The sequence below is a fragment of the Erpetoichthys calabaricus genome, chromosome 3 (genome assembly GCF_900747795.2).
Source record: "Erpetoichthys calabaricus chromosome 3, fErpCal1.3, whole genome shotgun sequence".
NCBI classification, from domain to species: domain Eukaryota; kingdom Metazoa; phylum Chordata; class Cladistia; order Polypteriformes; family Polypteridae; genus Erpetoichthys; species Erpetoichthys calabaricus.
In genome coordinates, this window is record NC_041396.2 from 204,627,324 (window position 1) to 204,646,136 (window position 18,813).

The window sequence follows — 18,813 nt, forward strand, 5'->3', positions numbered from 1 at the left end:
AGGGGTAACCTACGTAACACCTGGATGCGGCAGATAGAGGGTCATTTCCGGAGGGCAGGACTGGACTGTGTGTCTGCCTGGTTGGTTGCCAACCGGAATCCCAAGCTGTTTCGTTGTGTGGTGGGTGCGGCAACACACTGTACCAGTGTGTGCTCCCCAGTTTGACTTGACTTGGTGTGCTGGGCTGGAAACATCACTTCAAAGGAGGCCCACTGAATCAACAAGCTAATTATAAGGGCAAGCTCAGTTATAGGATGCACTCTGGACCCCCTGGAGGTAGTAGCGAACGAGAGAATGAAAACAAAACTGAGTGCCATTATGAACAATGCTGCACATGTTTGAGGACTTTCAGCCAGTGAATTATTCAGGAATGTAACAAGAATCGCTATTGAGGCTTCTTTATATAACAATTATATATATAATTGTCTGCATGATGCCTCACTGTGATTGTAACAGCCAAATCAGAACTTTTCTTTCTTTTTAATGTTCTTGCTTTATAGTCATTCTAGAGTATGTACAGACCAAAGTGTATATGTGTTTATTTATTTACTTTTTTATAAGTTTATTTATTTAAGGAGCTTCTGTAAAAAGCCAGTTTTGCCCATGGGGACAAATAAAGTTCTAAAGTTCTGTCAAAGTTCTATTCTGTAAGCTTTGCTCATCACTTGCTGATGAGACCCAGCACTGTTGTGTCATCCACAAACTTAATGATGGTGTATGCAACCATACAATGGTGAGTCTGCAGAGGGAGCAGCCCTTGGGAGCTGCAGAATGTCTGGGGTCTCTCTGTCAGGAAGTCCTGGATCCAGTTGCATAGGGAAGTTTGGCAGCCTAGCTTCCCTATGAGTTTCTAAAGAGATAATTGTATTGAAAGCTAGCATAAGTGTCTCTTTTGTCCAGATGGGGCAGGTACAGGTGAAGAGTAGATGATATGACATTTTCAATGGAATTGTTTAGGTGATAGGTGAACTGTAGAGTGTCATGTGATGTGGGTAGTGTGGCTTTCAACTGACTAAAGACTAGCTTCTCAAAGCATTTCATGATGAGAGGTGTGAGTACTATAGGGTGATAGACTTTGAGGCAAGAAACAGAGGATTTCTTTGACATGGGAACAATTGTGGTGGTTTTGAAGCACTTGGGAAAAACTGCCTGCCTCAGGGAAATATTGAAGAGGTCTTCATCCCTGGCTGTTGGATAGATTTGCCCACGCTGTCCTGAGAGATATTTTGTCACTTGATTTAAAGGCAGCATTACAAGCTTTTAACAGTGCACATAACTTCAATGTCACCCAAAGTTTCTGATATGCACATGTTCTGATAGTCTTTGGGCCAACTGTCTAATTAGGATGTCCAGAGTTAAAGATGTTCTCTTTGGTTTTGCATGATCTAGGATCTTCACAAAAGCCACTGAGCTCTTCACCCTTTTTTACATTCTGGAAAAATAGAAATGTATCATATATTAGGGAACATTACTTACTGATGGTATCTATTGTTCTTTTCTTTGAATTTTGGGATTTTTTTGTGACAACTCACTGAAGCATCATAGATTACCAGTAATTACTCCCTATTCAGCACAATAGGGGGCTCCACCTTCAGCCGTATAGACTCATATTGCTGCAGCCTCCTAATTAGGTGTAAAACTTCACACTTCACACAGAAGTCACAGCTACAAGTATCTGACATTGGCATACTCTGTATGGAGTTTGAATAGCTGCTGTTTTCATCTGGTGTTATTTTAGTACTTTTTAGTCATTATGTCTATTCCTTGATAAAAAAAAAACTGGTATTAGTGGAGACATTAACATGCTGGAGATGGCACATTTGTCATGCAGCATATATACATTTCTTTTTAGTTGTGAAATCCTATACAACATTTACACTCTGGATGGCTGCATACAGCATCTTGGTTAAGAATTGGAGTTAAAAATGAACACTGAGAGCTTCCAGCTCATTAAGTGTATTTGTTTTTTTCCATGTACAATTGCAAAGCAACATGCAAAATGTATGTACAGCTGGGGAACAACTTGTTTCTGTTTAAGTTTTATGCAATAGCAATAAAAAGAAACTGACAGGAAAGAACAGAAAATTACTAGACACTAATGCTGGTAGCCACGTTGACTGTTTTTGAAAAAAAAAATACGATGACATATAAAGTACAAGGAGGCACATGAAGGTAAATTATGTAGCACTGCAATTTCATACTACTTAAACCTCTGTAAATACCTACTTAGATTTATAAAATTTGCCCTTATAATGTACATCTAAGCTTCCTTTTCAGTCTTCAGTTCACTTCAAGTTCAAGTCAAGTTGGCGAGCATGCACTGGTACAATGCGTTGCTGCACCCACCACACAATGAAACAACTCAGGATCCCGGTTGGCAACCTCCCAGGCAGACTCGTGGTCCAGTCCAGCCCTCTGGAAATGACCCTCTATCTGCTACAGCCAGGTGTTACGTGGGCGACCCCTTGGCCTAGTCCAGCCACTCGGGTCCCCAACAATGAGGATTTTAAGAGCTGGATCACCCTTGGGGAAACACACAACAGATTCGGATGTGCGTATTGTTTCGATTCCTATGTTTGCAGGACGTGGGTCGCTAGACCACAGATGGTGTGTCACTTGCTCACAGATTCCTCTAACAAATGCCTCTTTATCTGCCCTCAGAGCCCTCGCAGCCATCCTTCTCAGTTCCCAGTACAGACCAGAGTTGCCATTGAGCCGTGCGCTGCGACTCCTCTCGATGATATCCAGGGTGCCCTGTGAGATGAAACACCTCCTTCTGGGAACACCAGTAACACAACCCTCAGCAACCTTTAGGGCCTTGTCATGGATGGTCTCCCACATCATATTAGGATCAGCAGTCGCACCCAAATCTGCAAGTTCCTCACACAAACTGCGTGCAAACTCGTTAGAAACATCCTGGTCTTGGAGTCTGGCCAAGTCCAGGCTCATTTCCTAGTAAGTGGTAACCTACTGTACCTAAGCTGGATCCTAAAAGTAGCAACAACAAGTCTGTGGTCAGAATTCACAAACTGGGCACTTCTATAGACCCTGCAGTTCACTTCCATATCTAAAAACAAGTTGTTGGGTTAGTTGAACATTATATAGCCAGGCAGAAATGTGCCATCTAAATGCTGATTCCAGTATTGCTCTTGTTGATGTCTTGATCGGATCCACCTCCCCTTTTTAACTTATTGTAAGTTAAAAAAAAAATTCTAAGAATGTGCAAATGGCTGGCATTTATTAGCCAACTAGCAAAATACCCGCGCTTCGCAGCAGCGAAGTACTGCTTTAAAATTTTTATTAAGAAGAAAAGTAAACCTTTTTAAACTGAGGGAAAATATACCAATAATTATTTGTTAAGGATCTCTTTGTATACCACGTTGTCAGTTCGGCCCTCCGGTTGTAATATGACCAAGCTGTGCGCTGAGCTTACTCTTGAGCATGCAACATATAGTTGACCATGTGAAAAGCAATCTTGCCTCAAATCAATGCCAACCTTTTGTAGGGTCTGTCCCTGAGACTTATTAATTGTCATTGCGAAGCAGAGCCTTACTGGAAATTGGAGGCGTTTGAATTGAAATGGGTTTCATCGATAACTTCGCATCCAGCTTTTGAGAGTTTAAACATTCATAAACATCAAAGTGTCCACTACTCAAATTGTCACCTGTGAATCTAAGATGTTTAAGAGGCATTGGCGGTTCTCCAAAGGTGTAAAATATTTGGCCATTTCGGTACACTTGAAAGCGACAACCAAACAATTCAGCGGCAGCCATCAACTCACATGCAGAACCATAGGTGAAGGGCTTAAGCATTTCACTCTTATAGTGCTCCTGCGTAGTATAATTATCTCCTGTACCGTCATCAGTCCACACCTTGAACCTGTCACAGTCATTCAATACATAAGACACAATGTTCCTCTGGATATCAAGAGTGAGCCTGATATGGCCATGCAATATGTAACACAGAGAATGGAAAAGGCCATCTCCGGGCATGGAAACCACTCGGTAAGTGACAGTTGTTTGATCGATGGTGATCACCTCGATAGACATGTTAATGGGGGTATGGTTGGGACGATAAAGGAAATCGGTACCTGAACAATGTAAACTAAGTCTAAAATACCTACACAATAACTATAATCGTAATAAACGAACAATAAAACAGCGGAGAAGTCGTAGATTAAATAAAAATGCTGCAGTTATCAGCAGGGAGACGTGACTACCGTGGCGAAGCAAGGAAGGGAATGAAGAGACCGGAGCGATGGACGGCCTTATATAGGCAGGCAGCCAACTACGTGGGAGGCGTGGGGATGGGGGACCCAATGCCACCTCACACGATGAACGTATATATATACGTAAGTAGGATTCAGTTAGCATTGGGAACCCGCGTACCAAATTTCTTGAAGATGGGCCCATAAGTAACAAAGACCGTTGGAAAGTTCAATATGGCGGCCAACAGTGGTGTCATACCACCGAAATAAGTACGTACATCGGTTTCGATTAGCGCAGGGAAGCTGCCTACCAAATTTCGTGAAGATGGGGCCATAAATAAGAAAGTTTAACATGGCGGACGTTGTCGACCGTTATGACCGTTATGCGTAGAATTTCGAAATGAAACCTGCTTAACTTTTGTAAGTAAGCTGTAAGGAATGAGCCTGCCAAATTTCAGCCTTCTACCTACACGGGAAGTTGGAGAATTAGTGATGAGTGAGTCAGTGAGGGCTTTGCCTTTTATTAGTATGAATGGGAAGTTACTGTATGTTTCACAGTGTGTAGTGGGTTATTTTATCAAATATCCCAAATGGGTAATGTAGACTGTCTAGGTGCTAGATTTAAATATTAATATGTATATTACTGTATGTATTCCACTTTGAGTTTAATTATCAGATGTTTTTCAGTCATATCTCACATTTCACAAAACAGGAACATGATAGCACATACATGTAGGAACATAGTTGCCACTCAGGGACATTCAGTTCAATTTATTCTTTTTAAATATACAGTTTGACGATCAGTTCATCTTCTGCTCCCTTAACTATTCTCAGTAACAGACATTTTAAGCAAGAATACCCAAACTTTTGCGTGCCACTGTACATCTGTTTAAAAGCTCAGTTCTGCATACTTGCCAAACTCACTTATAGATATGGAAAAGACCCAACATAGACATTATTTGCTACTTGTATGGTACTGAGAAATTCCAAACGAGCATCATCTGCTGTTCCATATTTAAACTGGTGAAAACTCATTTCCTGGAAAACTCTATTCATATACTGGCATTTCTTACCATTATTTTTCAAATTCTTTACAAAATGTGTAATGTGCATTCTTCATTGACTTAAATCTTGTGAGGAACATAAGTCAATAGAGATTAAACTTAAATTAAGTGAAGTGTTATCTTGAATATAATGTACAGTTTTGATCTCCATATTTTATTAAAAAAAAAGACATAGCATCACTAGAGAAAGTCCAAAGAAGAATGATTAGGCTGACTCTGAGACTGAGAGGTATGAGCTATGAGACAGGTCATGTTTCAGCCAGTGTTTCTCCCCTGGCTGGAGTTTAAAGTTGTGTTTCTTGTCTGCTGTGTCAATTTTTGTGCCATTTTTTATGTTAATGCATCTTTTGTTTATTAGGTGCACTAATCTTTGTTTTTGTCTGTGAATATAAAATGCCTTGGTTATGTCCCATGTGTTTTGTGGGTGGGCTCACAAAAGGTGGGGGTCACCTGCCAATCACCACCAGGAACTGCCCTCTGCCCTATAAATCTGGGAAGGTCTATCATAGTTCCTGATGGTCAATTTCGATTGTGCTAGGGAGTGGAGTGTTTACTTGTGTCTTTGTTGTGGTTATTGTGGTTTCCTGGATTTTTTTTTGAGTTTGCCTTGGGATTCTGTATTAGGCTTGTGTTTGCTGTGGATTGACTTGCCCTCTCAGGCAATTACTTTTGTGTTCTAAGGAGCTTCTTGTGCTACAGAGAATTTTTGTTAAAAATAAATCTTTTATTTTTAAAACGATTCTTCAAGGCCCTTTTTGTTTTTAGTTCAGGTTTTGATAGTAATCCTGCCAAGAGAGCAATTTTGGAAGTACAGTATTTATTGGACGTATGTGCTTTTGCAACACCCATTTCACAACTTGAGGAGAGACTGAAGGTAAATGGAAATTAAAAAGAATTTGATACAATTGTTTAAAATTATGATGGGACTTGGTAGAGCGGATCCCTGTTATTACAGTAAAATTAATTCTTTAGCAAGAACACAGAGTAATGATTCCGCCATACATGTGTAGGCCTCAAAAGCAACCAAAGGCCAGATTTGCCCTCTTTACGTGTCTGGACCCACTGAGCAGGTGTTACCCAAGACAGCCCAGCCTCAATCTTAAATGGCAGGCTTCTGGCCTGCACAGGCCCAGAAATAAAGTTAAGGCAGTGAAAGTTTCAAAATGTGTCAAAATGGAGAAGAGGAAAACTATTACATATCTGGTCTAAGGCAAACAAAACCAAATTCCCTTATATTTAAATATTTATTAAACAGGTTTGAAACAATTGCAAAGTAAAGGCATTAGGAAAAAAGGAGCAAAAATAGACTTTGTTATTTTTGTTATAATAAAAGGCAAACTTTGAATAATGGAGATGAAACATCAAAAAATACAAGGAAAAAGATTAGTACAGGGGATCAGTCTTTTTTTATCATTAAAGCCTAATTGTAAATCAAAAATCAAAGTTGAAGCCAAAAAACAGTCTATTAATACTAATAAATTGAAAAACAACATCCACAAAGGCAAAGTTATGGTTTATAACTCAGCTTTTCTACTTAAACTACATTATAAGGTGGCCCTGTACACTTAATGTTGTATGTCAGTCAGGGTTTCTCCCATGGCTGGGGTTTACTATCATTTTTATGTATTTCTCATTCATTTTTGATTCCTTTGTTTATGTTAATATTATTGATCATTTAGTTTCTTTAGGGTGGCGCAGTGGGTAGCACTGCTGCCTCGCAGATGGGAGACCTGGGGACCTGGGTTCGCTTCCTGGGTCCTCCCTGCGTGGAGTTTGCATGTTCTCCCCGTGTCTGTGTGGGTTTTCTCCGGGTGCTCCGGTTTCCTCCCACAGTCCAAAGACATGCTGGATTGGTGATTCTAAATTGGCCCTAGTGTGTGCTTGGTGTGTGGGTGTGTTTGTGTGTGTCCTGCGGTGGGTTGGCACCCTGCCCGGGATTGGTTCCTGCCTTGTGCCCTGTGTTGGCTGGGATTGGCTCCAGTAGACCCCTGTGACCCTGTGTTCGGATTCAGCGGGTTGGAAAATGGATGGATGGATGGATAGTATCTATGTATCTTCATTTATGTTCCATGTGTTTTATGGGTGGTCCCCCAAAAGGTGTGGCCACCTGCCTATCTTTATCAAGCACTATAACGGCTGAGGAAAACCCACAGTCCCTTGTGAATCATTCTGAATGTACTTGAAGTGCTGGCGAGTTTCTCTAGTGAGTTTTGTTGTTGTGCTATTTGTGATTTACTAGAGTTTTGACCACTGTGTTCTGTTTTTCGACTATTCTTTTAATTTGTGTTTTGAGACATTGCATTTGCCTTTTGTGTTCTTTGGTAGTTTTGATTATTTCAGAGCATTTTTGTAAAATAAATGTTTTTTAAAAAAAGATTTCTGTTGCCATTTTTGTTGAGTAGCAAGGGTATGACAGTTTCCCCCTTCTAGTGAATATTTTGAGCTGTTTTGGGATTTATTGTGCTTTGGAACTTTTGACATAAAGGGCATAGGGCAGAAAACAAAAGGAAACTGACACCTATATTACTATAACACAAAAATGCAAAACAATTAATAAACAACATAAAGTAATACTAAATAAATAATACATAGAACAAAATCAAAAACAGAATGAATAACATAATACACAAAACAATATTTTAAAAAATCTAACAAAGAAATAACATACAAAAAAAAACTTGAGCTAGGATGTAACCTGTGCTTAAACATAACATAGACTTTAGAAATATTTCTAATACTTCATTGGAAACACTGAAGTTGTATGGTAGACAGTAGTATTTATGGGGACCTTCAAAACTCAATCTGTCATTATTTTAGGGGGAATTAATGAATAAGATTGAAGAGCCTGTTTTCGTCAAGATTGTTCTAATGTTCTCTTCTTGTCTCTTTCTTGGCCTTGTTAATTTGCCAAAGATAAACTGTATTTTCTGAATGTTTTTTGTTCAGACTTTATTTTTAAAGATAATGATTTGCATACTGTAACATAGCTAGACAAGTCCTAACATAATTAATTGGCAGGTCATTCCTAAAACTTAACTTACAAATAAAATTTGTAACTGACAGATTTTTTTGTGATATTGCAGACCACATATGGGAAGCAGATACCAGGGCCCCCAGGAGAAAAACGTTTCATCAGCAGCGCTGTCCGAGACTAGCAAGGAGACACGGTACTGCGCTGTGTGTAGTGACTACGCTTCTGGCTACCATTATGGAGTCTGGTCTTGTGAAGGATGTAAGGCCTTTTTTAAAAGAAGCATCCAAGGTAAAGTCTGTTTTTAAATCCTTCACTTTGACAAATGTAATATATCTAAAGTATAATTTTTCCAGTATGTCTGAATGGAGCTAATAGAAAAGTAATAGCAGAACACAGGCACAGCAGTAATATCTGTTGCTTCTTGGCTACAGAACAATGGCTGGCACTCGATCCTTTTCCCCGGGGCACAAGTTAAATCCCTTACAAGCACGATTAGCACTAGGCTTCACTCTGAGTGACAGCTGTGATAAACTTATATTCTGGTGTTTTTAAATTGTCTATAATAAAACACCAGCCATTATGGAAAGTAGTGACAATTTATTTTTTCATCTGAGGGGACAGAGTGTAATTTTTTTTCCTGGGAATTAATCTGGTGTGCACCTGATACTTTCAAGTGCACACTAGATATTATCATGTGTGCCTATATACAGTATACTGCTAATAGAACATACTACTTAAGAGTTTATAAAAGTATACATTCAAACTCGGGTTGTTGGATCTGCAAAGCAGCAGCACTAACCACGGCCACTTAAGTATAGTAAAATATAATTTCATTAGTAAGCTAGCTACTTCATGCTATTAACTAGCTTCTTATTTGTACCACTTATGAGAGCCATTCATATTCCACAAATTGATTGCATGTAAATTTTACAAGTAAATTTTGCCTACCCCCATATGGGCGTGCTAATTAAATTTGCTGGCAAACCTGGCTTATCTACACCAATCCACTATGATATTTAACGTGCCCTCTAAAGAGTTAAATCACATTGGATCACTTTAATTGTCACTGTTTCTTGACAAGATAGATGCCCTTGTTATAATAAGAAGAATTCTGCCTGGCCAAACATGAATATCCAAGTCTAATCCACTGGAAAACCTAGCACACTGGGTTACTCACTGTACTACACAGAATGAACAGCAATATTTTAAGGACACAGCAGAGATTTAAACATATTGCGAAAATTTTTATTATTATTATGACAAGAGGAATTCCTAAGTTAAATTGTAGGTAATTTTTTGATTAGTCCAAATGATACTACACTAGCGAAATTCATTAGCTAATCTGCCACTTTGCAGTTATGCTAAAAGGAAAAGATACCTTCTTTCAGTTTTATGGTTTTGGATATCACCAGCAAGGACGGCTATAAAATCTTTATTTGAAAAAATGGCACAATGCACATTTTACTTTGTTGCTTTTTTCACCAATAGAGTATCTGTTAAATATAGTCCTGTGCTGCATAGCTTTGCTAGTGAAAAGTGCACTTGCATTGTGCTGGACTACATTCACATTTTAATATACAAGTCTCTTTTAAAGTGTCTCAATGTGATTTAATCAATGAGTGCCCATTAAACATCATTATATGATTTGTGCTCCTGATATGAGAATGTCGAACTTTGCCAGAAAAAAAGGATAGTTATATCTGTATTTGGCAGAGGAAAACTTGGATGAGGTTTAACATAGTAATCTCTCTTGTCACAAACTGTCATATTAAAGTGGTTCAAGGGCCTCACTCTTCTCACAGAACAGTGACAATTAAAATGGCTGTGGTGCGATCTTTAGTAGTGATGAGCAAACATTGCTTTGCCCAACTTTGTGAACTGCATTGAAGTCAATGGGGATGGAGGAACTGAACTAGCTTTTAGTGGCTAATAATGGTGCTGTGTGGTGTTTTAATTATACTCGAGGGCTAGGGGAGCATCCATCAACTGTGCCAAACTGATTATTGTGGACAAAATTGTGATCAGGGCTGTGAAGCAGCAGTGCTCACCACTGTGCCACCAATCCTCAAACAACAACAGATGCAGAAGAAACAATAATTACAAATAGAAAACAACAAATGACCACAAATTAGCAATATGTAAAAAAATGTTTCTAGCATTGTGTTCACAGAGTTCCAATGATGGGGAACACATTAGCCATGCAATGAAGCAGCAGCATGAGACTGGCTTGTTATTTTAATTTAAGTGGAAGCTCCAGCTGATACTGGAACGTCTTTTTGTTTCCGATCTCTGTGAAGATTCTTTGCACTTTTTTTATTCCACAAAGAAGAAGGAAATGCCTTGCATCTTTCGTTAATATTATTTCACAGGATTGCATGCGTTTTTCTGTCTTTTTCTGGCTCCTTTAAGGCTTGTTTTGAATCACAGCTGGACGTGTGGCTAATTATTCATCAGCGAATAATGTTATTAGGGATCAGTGTTACATATCCAGTGCCAGTACTCATAATATTCTCATTATGATCAGCTAATGTACCCCTCAAAAAATACTGCAAGCTTTTAGTTTTTTTTTTTTTTTTTACATAGGGGTGGAATACAAATCGGGGGGTGTGACATCACGCCTGGCCAAAACAGTTCAGAAACGATCCTACACTATTCATGCTTGAAAGTTTTGTGCATGGCTGCTACAGCTCTATGATATCATGCTCGCCTCACAAAGGATCATAGGATGCTGGGAAAAAAAAATATTCATCTAAACCAGCTGCTGGGCAGGGAAACATTGGTTGGATATGGTCAATGTTGAGGAATTATAAAAAGATATTAAAGTACTTGAAGCTTATAGGGTTATATAACAATATTTAATCTAGAACGGTTGGGTGGTAATTTAATTGTGTAGGTTTTGCATGGTAGGTATTGGATTCACGATCCTGACTCTTCACGTTCTAGTTCAGTGGGTGGTGTTAATGCACCTTTACAGTTGGTTTGCCAGCCACCAATAAAAAGAAGAAGAGGACAGCATGGTAAATTTCCAGGTAAAAAGAATAAGAAGAAGCCAAAGCCGCAGGGCGAATTTCCAGGAACATTTTCATGGAACAACTGTGATAGCAGTTCGCCATCAGAAGTGAACAGGTTATGATTATTTTCCAGTACACCCACTTCGCTCATTAAGTGATAACTGTCACATACAAACACATAGACATACAGTATTAACTTATATCAGTGTTGTTTCTAATAACTTGCCCCAAATATAGAAACTTCTGTGGGTTTAAAAATTCCCTATTTTGACATGTATTGTTGATTCATGTCCATATCTTTTACAGTAAATTACTCTCATATAATACCATATGTACATACATATATCTATTTCTTTTTTATATAACTTTTTCTTGGTGAAATTATTACCGGTGAACCTAAAGGGTCAAATAACTGAATAGGCAGTGGAAGTATATGTTGCAGTACGTTAGGTGCTCAGTATGACAGCTTGTAGCACTTGGCTGAAAGACAGGACATTTAATAAGAATAATATTAATATTAGAAGGAGAGACAAGAACATGGGATGGTGCAAATGTACTGAATTACACAGAAATGTAAGTTTTAATTTTAAATTATTACTAAGCTGATCTTCAACAGTAAGAGACCTTTCAGGGATGGACTGAACAAGATAATATTTTGACTATCTGTTTTTTTTGATTGACCATTTCTTTGATTTGACAACCTCCTGAAGAGAAACCTATTGCATAACATGTGCTACACTGTGTTTGTAAAGCCATTTGTCTTACTGAGACTCGAGGCATATCAGATTATAGTGTACATGCTGTGCTACTCCTCTCAGATGGGTTGAAATCTAAGTAATCAATGTAGATTTAACATTTGCACTGCACTATCTATTGGAATGCATTTTATAATGCAAGTAACAATAAAATGCATTACATTTGTCACTCCAACAGATTGCTTATCTCAAACATTTGTAATACTAAAATCCATCCATTATCCAACCCACTATATCCTAACTACAGGGTCACGAGGGTCCGCTGGAACCAATCTCAGCCAACACAGGGCACAAGGCAGGAAACAAACCCCGAGCAGGGCACCAGCCCACCACAGGACGCGCACACACACACACACGCCAAGCACACACTAGGGACAATTTAGAATGGGCAATGCACCTAACCTGACATGGGGAGAACATGCAAACTCCACGCAGGGAGGACCCGGGAAGCGAACCTGGGTCTCCTAACTGTGAGGCAGCAGCGCTACCCACTGTACCACCATGCCACCCTAATACTAAAATGCATTACTATAAATGTATGTGATGTGCCATATGCAAAGCAGGAATTTTTAATCATCATTTTCATCATCAGTATTTTTTGTGTCACATTGTATAGTTTTAATGTTGATAACATCATATGATTAATATTTACATCATGATGGGCAGCCATTTCAGGTCTTGTCCCCAACATGGATCCTTTGCCACAGAGATAGACAATAGATTCCTTTGACCATATAATGGAAAAAAATGTGGTTAACAGAACCAAAATAATTTTTTGTCATTTTTTTTGCCAAATTTAAAAATTAGTTTGAAGTGAAATTTACCAGTGTGTAAAAAGTTGACAAACTACAATTCTGAATCTGAAGTGGAATGTAGAAATTGCAAAGCTGCTTTTGCTTTGAGTTGCTGAAATTCCACTCTGATCGAGTTAACACATGTTAAACCATATAATAAGACAAGGATAAAATATGATGCTTGCTTGTTTTTTTGTTTTTCTTTATTTCTTTCATAATATGCTCATTGATACATCAGTATTTGCCACTTGTGTTTAGATTCCTTACTATTTTCTTTGAAAATCCTGGACCTGTCCATCTTGCCAAGTTTTTTGTGGTAACTGTCTGCATGCCATGCATTTTAGGGCTAATGCTTTTGTTTTTTTTTTTTTTTATGGCTTGCATCCTAAGATGTTGAGGTCTAAATGTTTCTTGGCAGATTAGTGTAAAAGAGACATACACTGTTAATATGATTTAGCAGCCGTTACTTAAATATGTGGAATTTATAAAATGTTAGTTCTGTTGCTAATGGATATATCAGTCTGTTAACAAAGTCAGTTTATTTGCCCATATATATATATATATATATACATGGTTATGTAAACACACATTTTATACATTTTACATGTGTGAATGTTTATGATTTGTATGTAATCTATGACCCTAAATTAGGGTTAAATGGGTTTGAAAATGTATGGATGGCTCTCTATATATCATCTTTTCAGCCATTATATATCCACTAAAACATTTTGTTCAAAAGAAATAAACAAACTGAAACAAAAGCAAGTGCCGCTTACACTTTAACTAAATACATTGGTGTCAGGGAGCTCTGCCTCCTTTACCTTCTTTGTTTGAAAGACGGTATCCTTGTTGGACTGTTCGTTTATATATTCCTTGAGTCTGTGGGAACTCAGATCACTCACTGGGGTTGGGACTAGACTTCCTCTCCTGGGTACTGCTGCTCAGAGCTTCAGAAAAAGTAGGAGACACTATTAGTAACTGTGCCTTGGAGTGGTATCGACGGGCCTACCTGAGTTTCCTGGATGGCTCTTACCTGCACATGTGTTGTAGTGCTAAATCCTTACTCATTTTTCATAGTACAATATTGTAAAATAAAAATTCAATCCATTCAAATAAATGATTTCATGCTGTGCACCAGTAGTGATTTCCATTACATTTATATGGTTAGATTCATTCCTTCAGCTTCTTTTATTAAAGAGTTATCTGTTTTGCATCAGGTAAAATGCAGCACCTAACAATGGACAGAATATCAATTTATCAAAGGCTACACCTAATTTACTGTTGATGTGACTATTAATGTAGAATGTGGAAACCAATCTCCATGGAGAATGTGTGTATTTCACATAGAGTACAGCATATAATGGCTTAATTGTGAACTGAACCCCTGATGCCTTGAAGTGTGAGGCAGCAGTATTAAAAACAGCACCACTGTGCTGCACCATATTGGAAATAAATATAATAGGGAAAAAAACTCATACAGTGGAACCTCGGTTCACAACCATAATTCGTTCCAAAACTGGTCTTAAACCAATTTGGTCGTGAACCGAAGCAATTTCCCCCATAGGATTGTATGTAAATACAATTAATCCGTTCCAGACTGTACGAACTGTATGTAAATATATATATTTTTTAGTTTTTAAACACAAATATAGTTAATTATACCATAGAATGCACAACGTAATAGTAAACTAAATGTAAAAACATTGAATAACACTGAGAAAACCTTGACCCACAGAGAAAACTAACACTGCAATAGTTTGCGCTATAGTGCTAGGAACCGCTCACTAAAAACACTTTTTTTTTTAATGAGTTTTAGGCACAGAGGAAAAAATGAACATTTGAAAAATCCGTAATTTAATAAACCACCAAGAAAAGTAACATTGCAACAATGCAGGCTACGAACCGATCACCGTAAACAACTGAAAACAAAAAACAAGCCTTCTCTAACTTATGCGTCCCTCCCTCTCTCTCTCTCGCCTGTGTGTGTGTGTGCGTGTGTCTCCCTTTTGCGAGCCTGGAGCGCCTGTGTGTGTGTGTCTCTAGCATGCTCCTGTGTGTGTGCGCGTCTGTCTCTCTGTCGCGCTGTCTGTGTGTGTGCATGGCTTTCTCTCTCATGCTGCCTGTGTGTGTGCATTTCCCCTGTAGAAGCTTCTTCCAACTCTAAAAAATATGTTATATTTTCTACTTAGTTCAACAACTCTACTTGTCAGCATTAAAACATCTAGAGCAATACTCCTGCTGCCATTTTCATGCACAAAGTGTTAATGATTGATTTGAGATATAAGCCATCATCCAAAACCATCCAAACAAAGTTTGTCTTCTAAACGAGTCCAAACTGTTAATGAAAGTGTCTGCTAAATTATTACTTGTGCATAGTAAGAGATGGTCTTTGGCCTTTTAGCTTTTAGCACAATACAACAATGGTGTTGAAATGGGCATTTTGGGACACAGAACCTATGGATGGAATAAAGGAGCTGATGGTCCTACCAGCTTCCACTGTTGTCAATAAGACATAAGCTGAGGTAGTATTGGGCCAAAGAACACAAACACTAGATATCAGAGGACCTGAAAACTTTGTCTTTTACAATTAATTTCATTTTTTTGTTTGTTTTTCATTCTGATTGGAGGACTAGTATATACAGTAAACATGCAATGAATCCCTGATTCATCCTGTTTGGTGTCAATAATGCACTGAACCGGAGTGTTTAGTCCCTATTCCCCACAATTAATTGGCACCCTGTCCAGGGCTGTTTCCTGCATTGAACCCCCTGACCTTGAATATATATGGTCAATGTGTATCTTCCATCCATCCATTTTCCAACCCGCTGAATCCGAACACAGGGTCACGGGGGTCTGCTGGAGCCAATCCCAGCCAACACAGGGCACAAGGCAGGAACCAATCCCGGGCAGGGTGCCAACCCACCACAGAATGTGTATTTTATCCTCTTTAATAAAATCCCTGTGTGCGTCCATGTGTCCGTGTGTGTGTCTTCTGGTGAAGTGCGCATGCGCGGGGCACTCTTTAATAAAGGACATCATTGCTGGGGAGAGTGCTGATTGGGTACTCGCGGCCGCGCGCATAAAATCCGTTGCTGGGGAGACACAACACATACAATAATCAGCTGCACGCCATCACAGATTAAAATACTGGCTGGGGAACTGCACAGTACTTGCTGGAGAGATGCCACAGCCACGATTATCAGCTGCATGCCACACATTACATCAGTTCCTGGGGAGACTCTGCTGATTGCCCACTGTTGTGACAGAAAATTAAACGCATATTATGGACAAGGCGGAAGTACATGGAAGGGCGGAATGAGTGGCAGAGTCTCTGGCCTCTAGAAGATGCTTCAAAGGCCGCCTGACGAGTCACACAAGACAGAGAGGGCGGGACCTATAAAATATCGCGCGGCCAATCCAATCAGATTTCGGTAAATGAGGTAACACCTAAAACATAAAGCACGAAAAATCCAATCGGGTACTGAGACCAGCTTCCCCAAAGAGGTGGGATTAGTGTTTGTTGTTATGCTTTTTGTTGTTATACTCTGAGGATGTCAGATTTGATATTAACAAGCTTGGCCCGGTAAAGTGTAAAGTGTCAGTCATTGAAGGGGTTTTCCTAAATATATGAATTTTCATGATATTACAATAGGATGACTTTTAAAAGTAGATTTATTTTCATGCACATAAAATCCGTTGCTGGGCAGACGCCACACATACAATAATCAGCTGCACGCCAGCACAGATTAAAATACTTGCTGGGGAACTGCACAGTACTTGCTGGAGAGACGCCACAGCAAGCTAAAATAAAGAGAGGCAGGATAGGAGATCTTCAAACAGACACAACACATCAATCAATAGCCACAGAGGAGAGGATAAATGTAATATTAATTATACTTACTGTATTGTCATATACGTTTCTGTTTTATTTTTATTATTATTTTACTTTAGGCTTCTTGCAAAAATATTTTTGACAAAAAAAAATTAAGACAAGAAATAGAATGAGGTCAAGGTCCCTTGCCATTTAATATAGACTGTTCCTACTAATGTATATGCACTACTGTTCTAGCACCCGTTATTGTAACGGGCTTAATGTCTAGTAACTTTAATAATTTTATGAAATCTGTTAGTTCATCTGTCACGTGAAACGTATAATGAACTGACGGTGGACAAGTTGCAACAGGTCAGAAGAAATCAAACACACATTGCTATAAACAAAAGATAAAAATTCAGTTTAAAGTGCAATCAATCCAGTAAATCTAGTAAGGGCTAAGGTTCACATTTATCTTAAACAACATGAAAACCTCTTCTTAGCCCAAGACAGACAGCTAGTAAATAATCAGAAGCCCATTATAATGATTAAAATAACTGGAGTCTAACACAGGAGCCCAGAAGACTTGTTTGAAAATAACATTAATTAATTTTTGCCAGATTTTAAAGAAGCCCTGCATGTACCATGCAAAAAAAATAGATCTCTTCTAATATTAGGCAATAGAAAATATCATTTTCCCATTGAGTTATGGAGGATGAATTAGAATTCTTTCAGATGAGCAAAATTAGCTCACAATACTAAAAATATTTTGAAGAAAATCACAATTAGTTTATCACTAGATAGGCTAATCTCATCTGATGTTACTCCAAACGCTGCTTTAAGTTGATATGGAATAATTGTACTGTAAATCCAATTCTGCCTCATAGAAAGGCAAATATTTTTGCTCAAAAAGGTCTTAACTTAGGACAGTCCCAAAACATAGCAAGGCTGGAGCTACGTGACATTGTTCACAATCTGAATTAAATCATTTTCATTTTTTTAAATTAGCAATTCTATGTTATTCTTCCTATTAAGAGGTTTCTAAAAAGTAAATGTTTTTCCACTGTGATAACAAATGAAATTGTTTAGAGAAAGTTTAAAGCATTTTAACTTATTATAAAGTATATAAACTCAATTTAGTCAGAATATATACCTAGAGATGTTTTGCACATTAACCTAACAAGCGATCTAATAGCTACAAAATTCCCCTTAAACACATACAGTTACAGATTAAATGAAGCAATTGTATCATTAAAAAAGTGATGCATGATGAACTTCACCTTTTGATCATTATTGTTAGCCAAGCATGTAACACATTACCTCGCATGTGAAATACAGTGAGCAGAGGTGATATTGCACATTTTTCATGACAGTGTCTGTATATTGTAGATGAATTATAGTGTGTTTTGTACAAATTGGCGACAAATGAATGTTGTGAATAAGGGATTTTCATTCCTTGAATAAAGTATTTTAAAAAATGTGTCTTTTTCCCAGTGTTGTCTAAGATAATCTAACTGTGAACATAATGACAATAGTTGATAAAGTGAAGAAATGCTATTAATATTCACCTTATTACTACCTACAATATTTTCAAGTTTGAATATCGATGGATGATTAGGGAAGTTAAGCAGATTCATTTTAACAAAGTTTCTGACTTGTAAATAGAAAGTGTGTTGAAGAGTTACTTATTTACAACTGAGTTAGTCAAAGTATGCAAATTCATTGTTAATGTAAAGATCTCTGTAAGTCACTAATGCTATCTATGGATTCAAAAACTTTATAACAAAGGGTGGTCTGAAATACAATATTCCATAACAGAAATGCAGAGAAATGTGTCACTACCTAAGTGCTACTGTACTTTGGTTCCATATTTTATATAATAGCATGAAAGATGTCTGGAATGGACTGGGCATAATTATTTATCTCAAGCAATCCACAGCTCAGGTGGTAGAAAGGGGTGTGTGCAAAGCTAATTCCCTGAACCAAATATTTAACAGATTTTCTCCCCCACTACCACCTTCTTCCAATAACCAGTCTCCCTACATCATCCCTACTACATCAACAACTTCTATCACGTCAGCTGGAATGGTGAGTGACAAGTCCACCTCTGACCATCAGTATGGACTGTCCATAACTGAAGACCAGTTAAGGGGATAACTGAGGAAGCGACACATAGCAAAAGCTGCAAGCCCAGATG

General features: G+C 38.2%; 1 protein-coding gene across 4 annotated transcripts in view; it reads left to right on the top strand.

Moving 5' to 3' along the window:
- esr1 (estrogen receptor 1) overlaps positions 1-18,813 on the top strand; it is a 248,537-nt gene that overhangs the window by 44,760 nt on the left and 184,964 nt on the right. For all 4 annotated transcript variants that reach the window (XR_007934419.1, XM_028797702.2, XM_028797703.2 and 1 more), the window contains one exon: positions 8,355-8,533. Coding sequence is in view for 3 of the 4 variants with exons in the window: in XM_028797702.2 (XP_028653535.1) it covers positions 8,355-8,533 (179 nt within the window). In the remaining variant the exon portion in view is untranslated. The remainder of the gene's footprint in view (positions 1-8,354; positions 8,534-18,813) is intronic.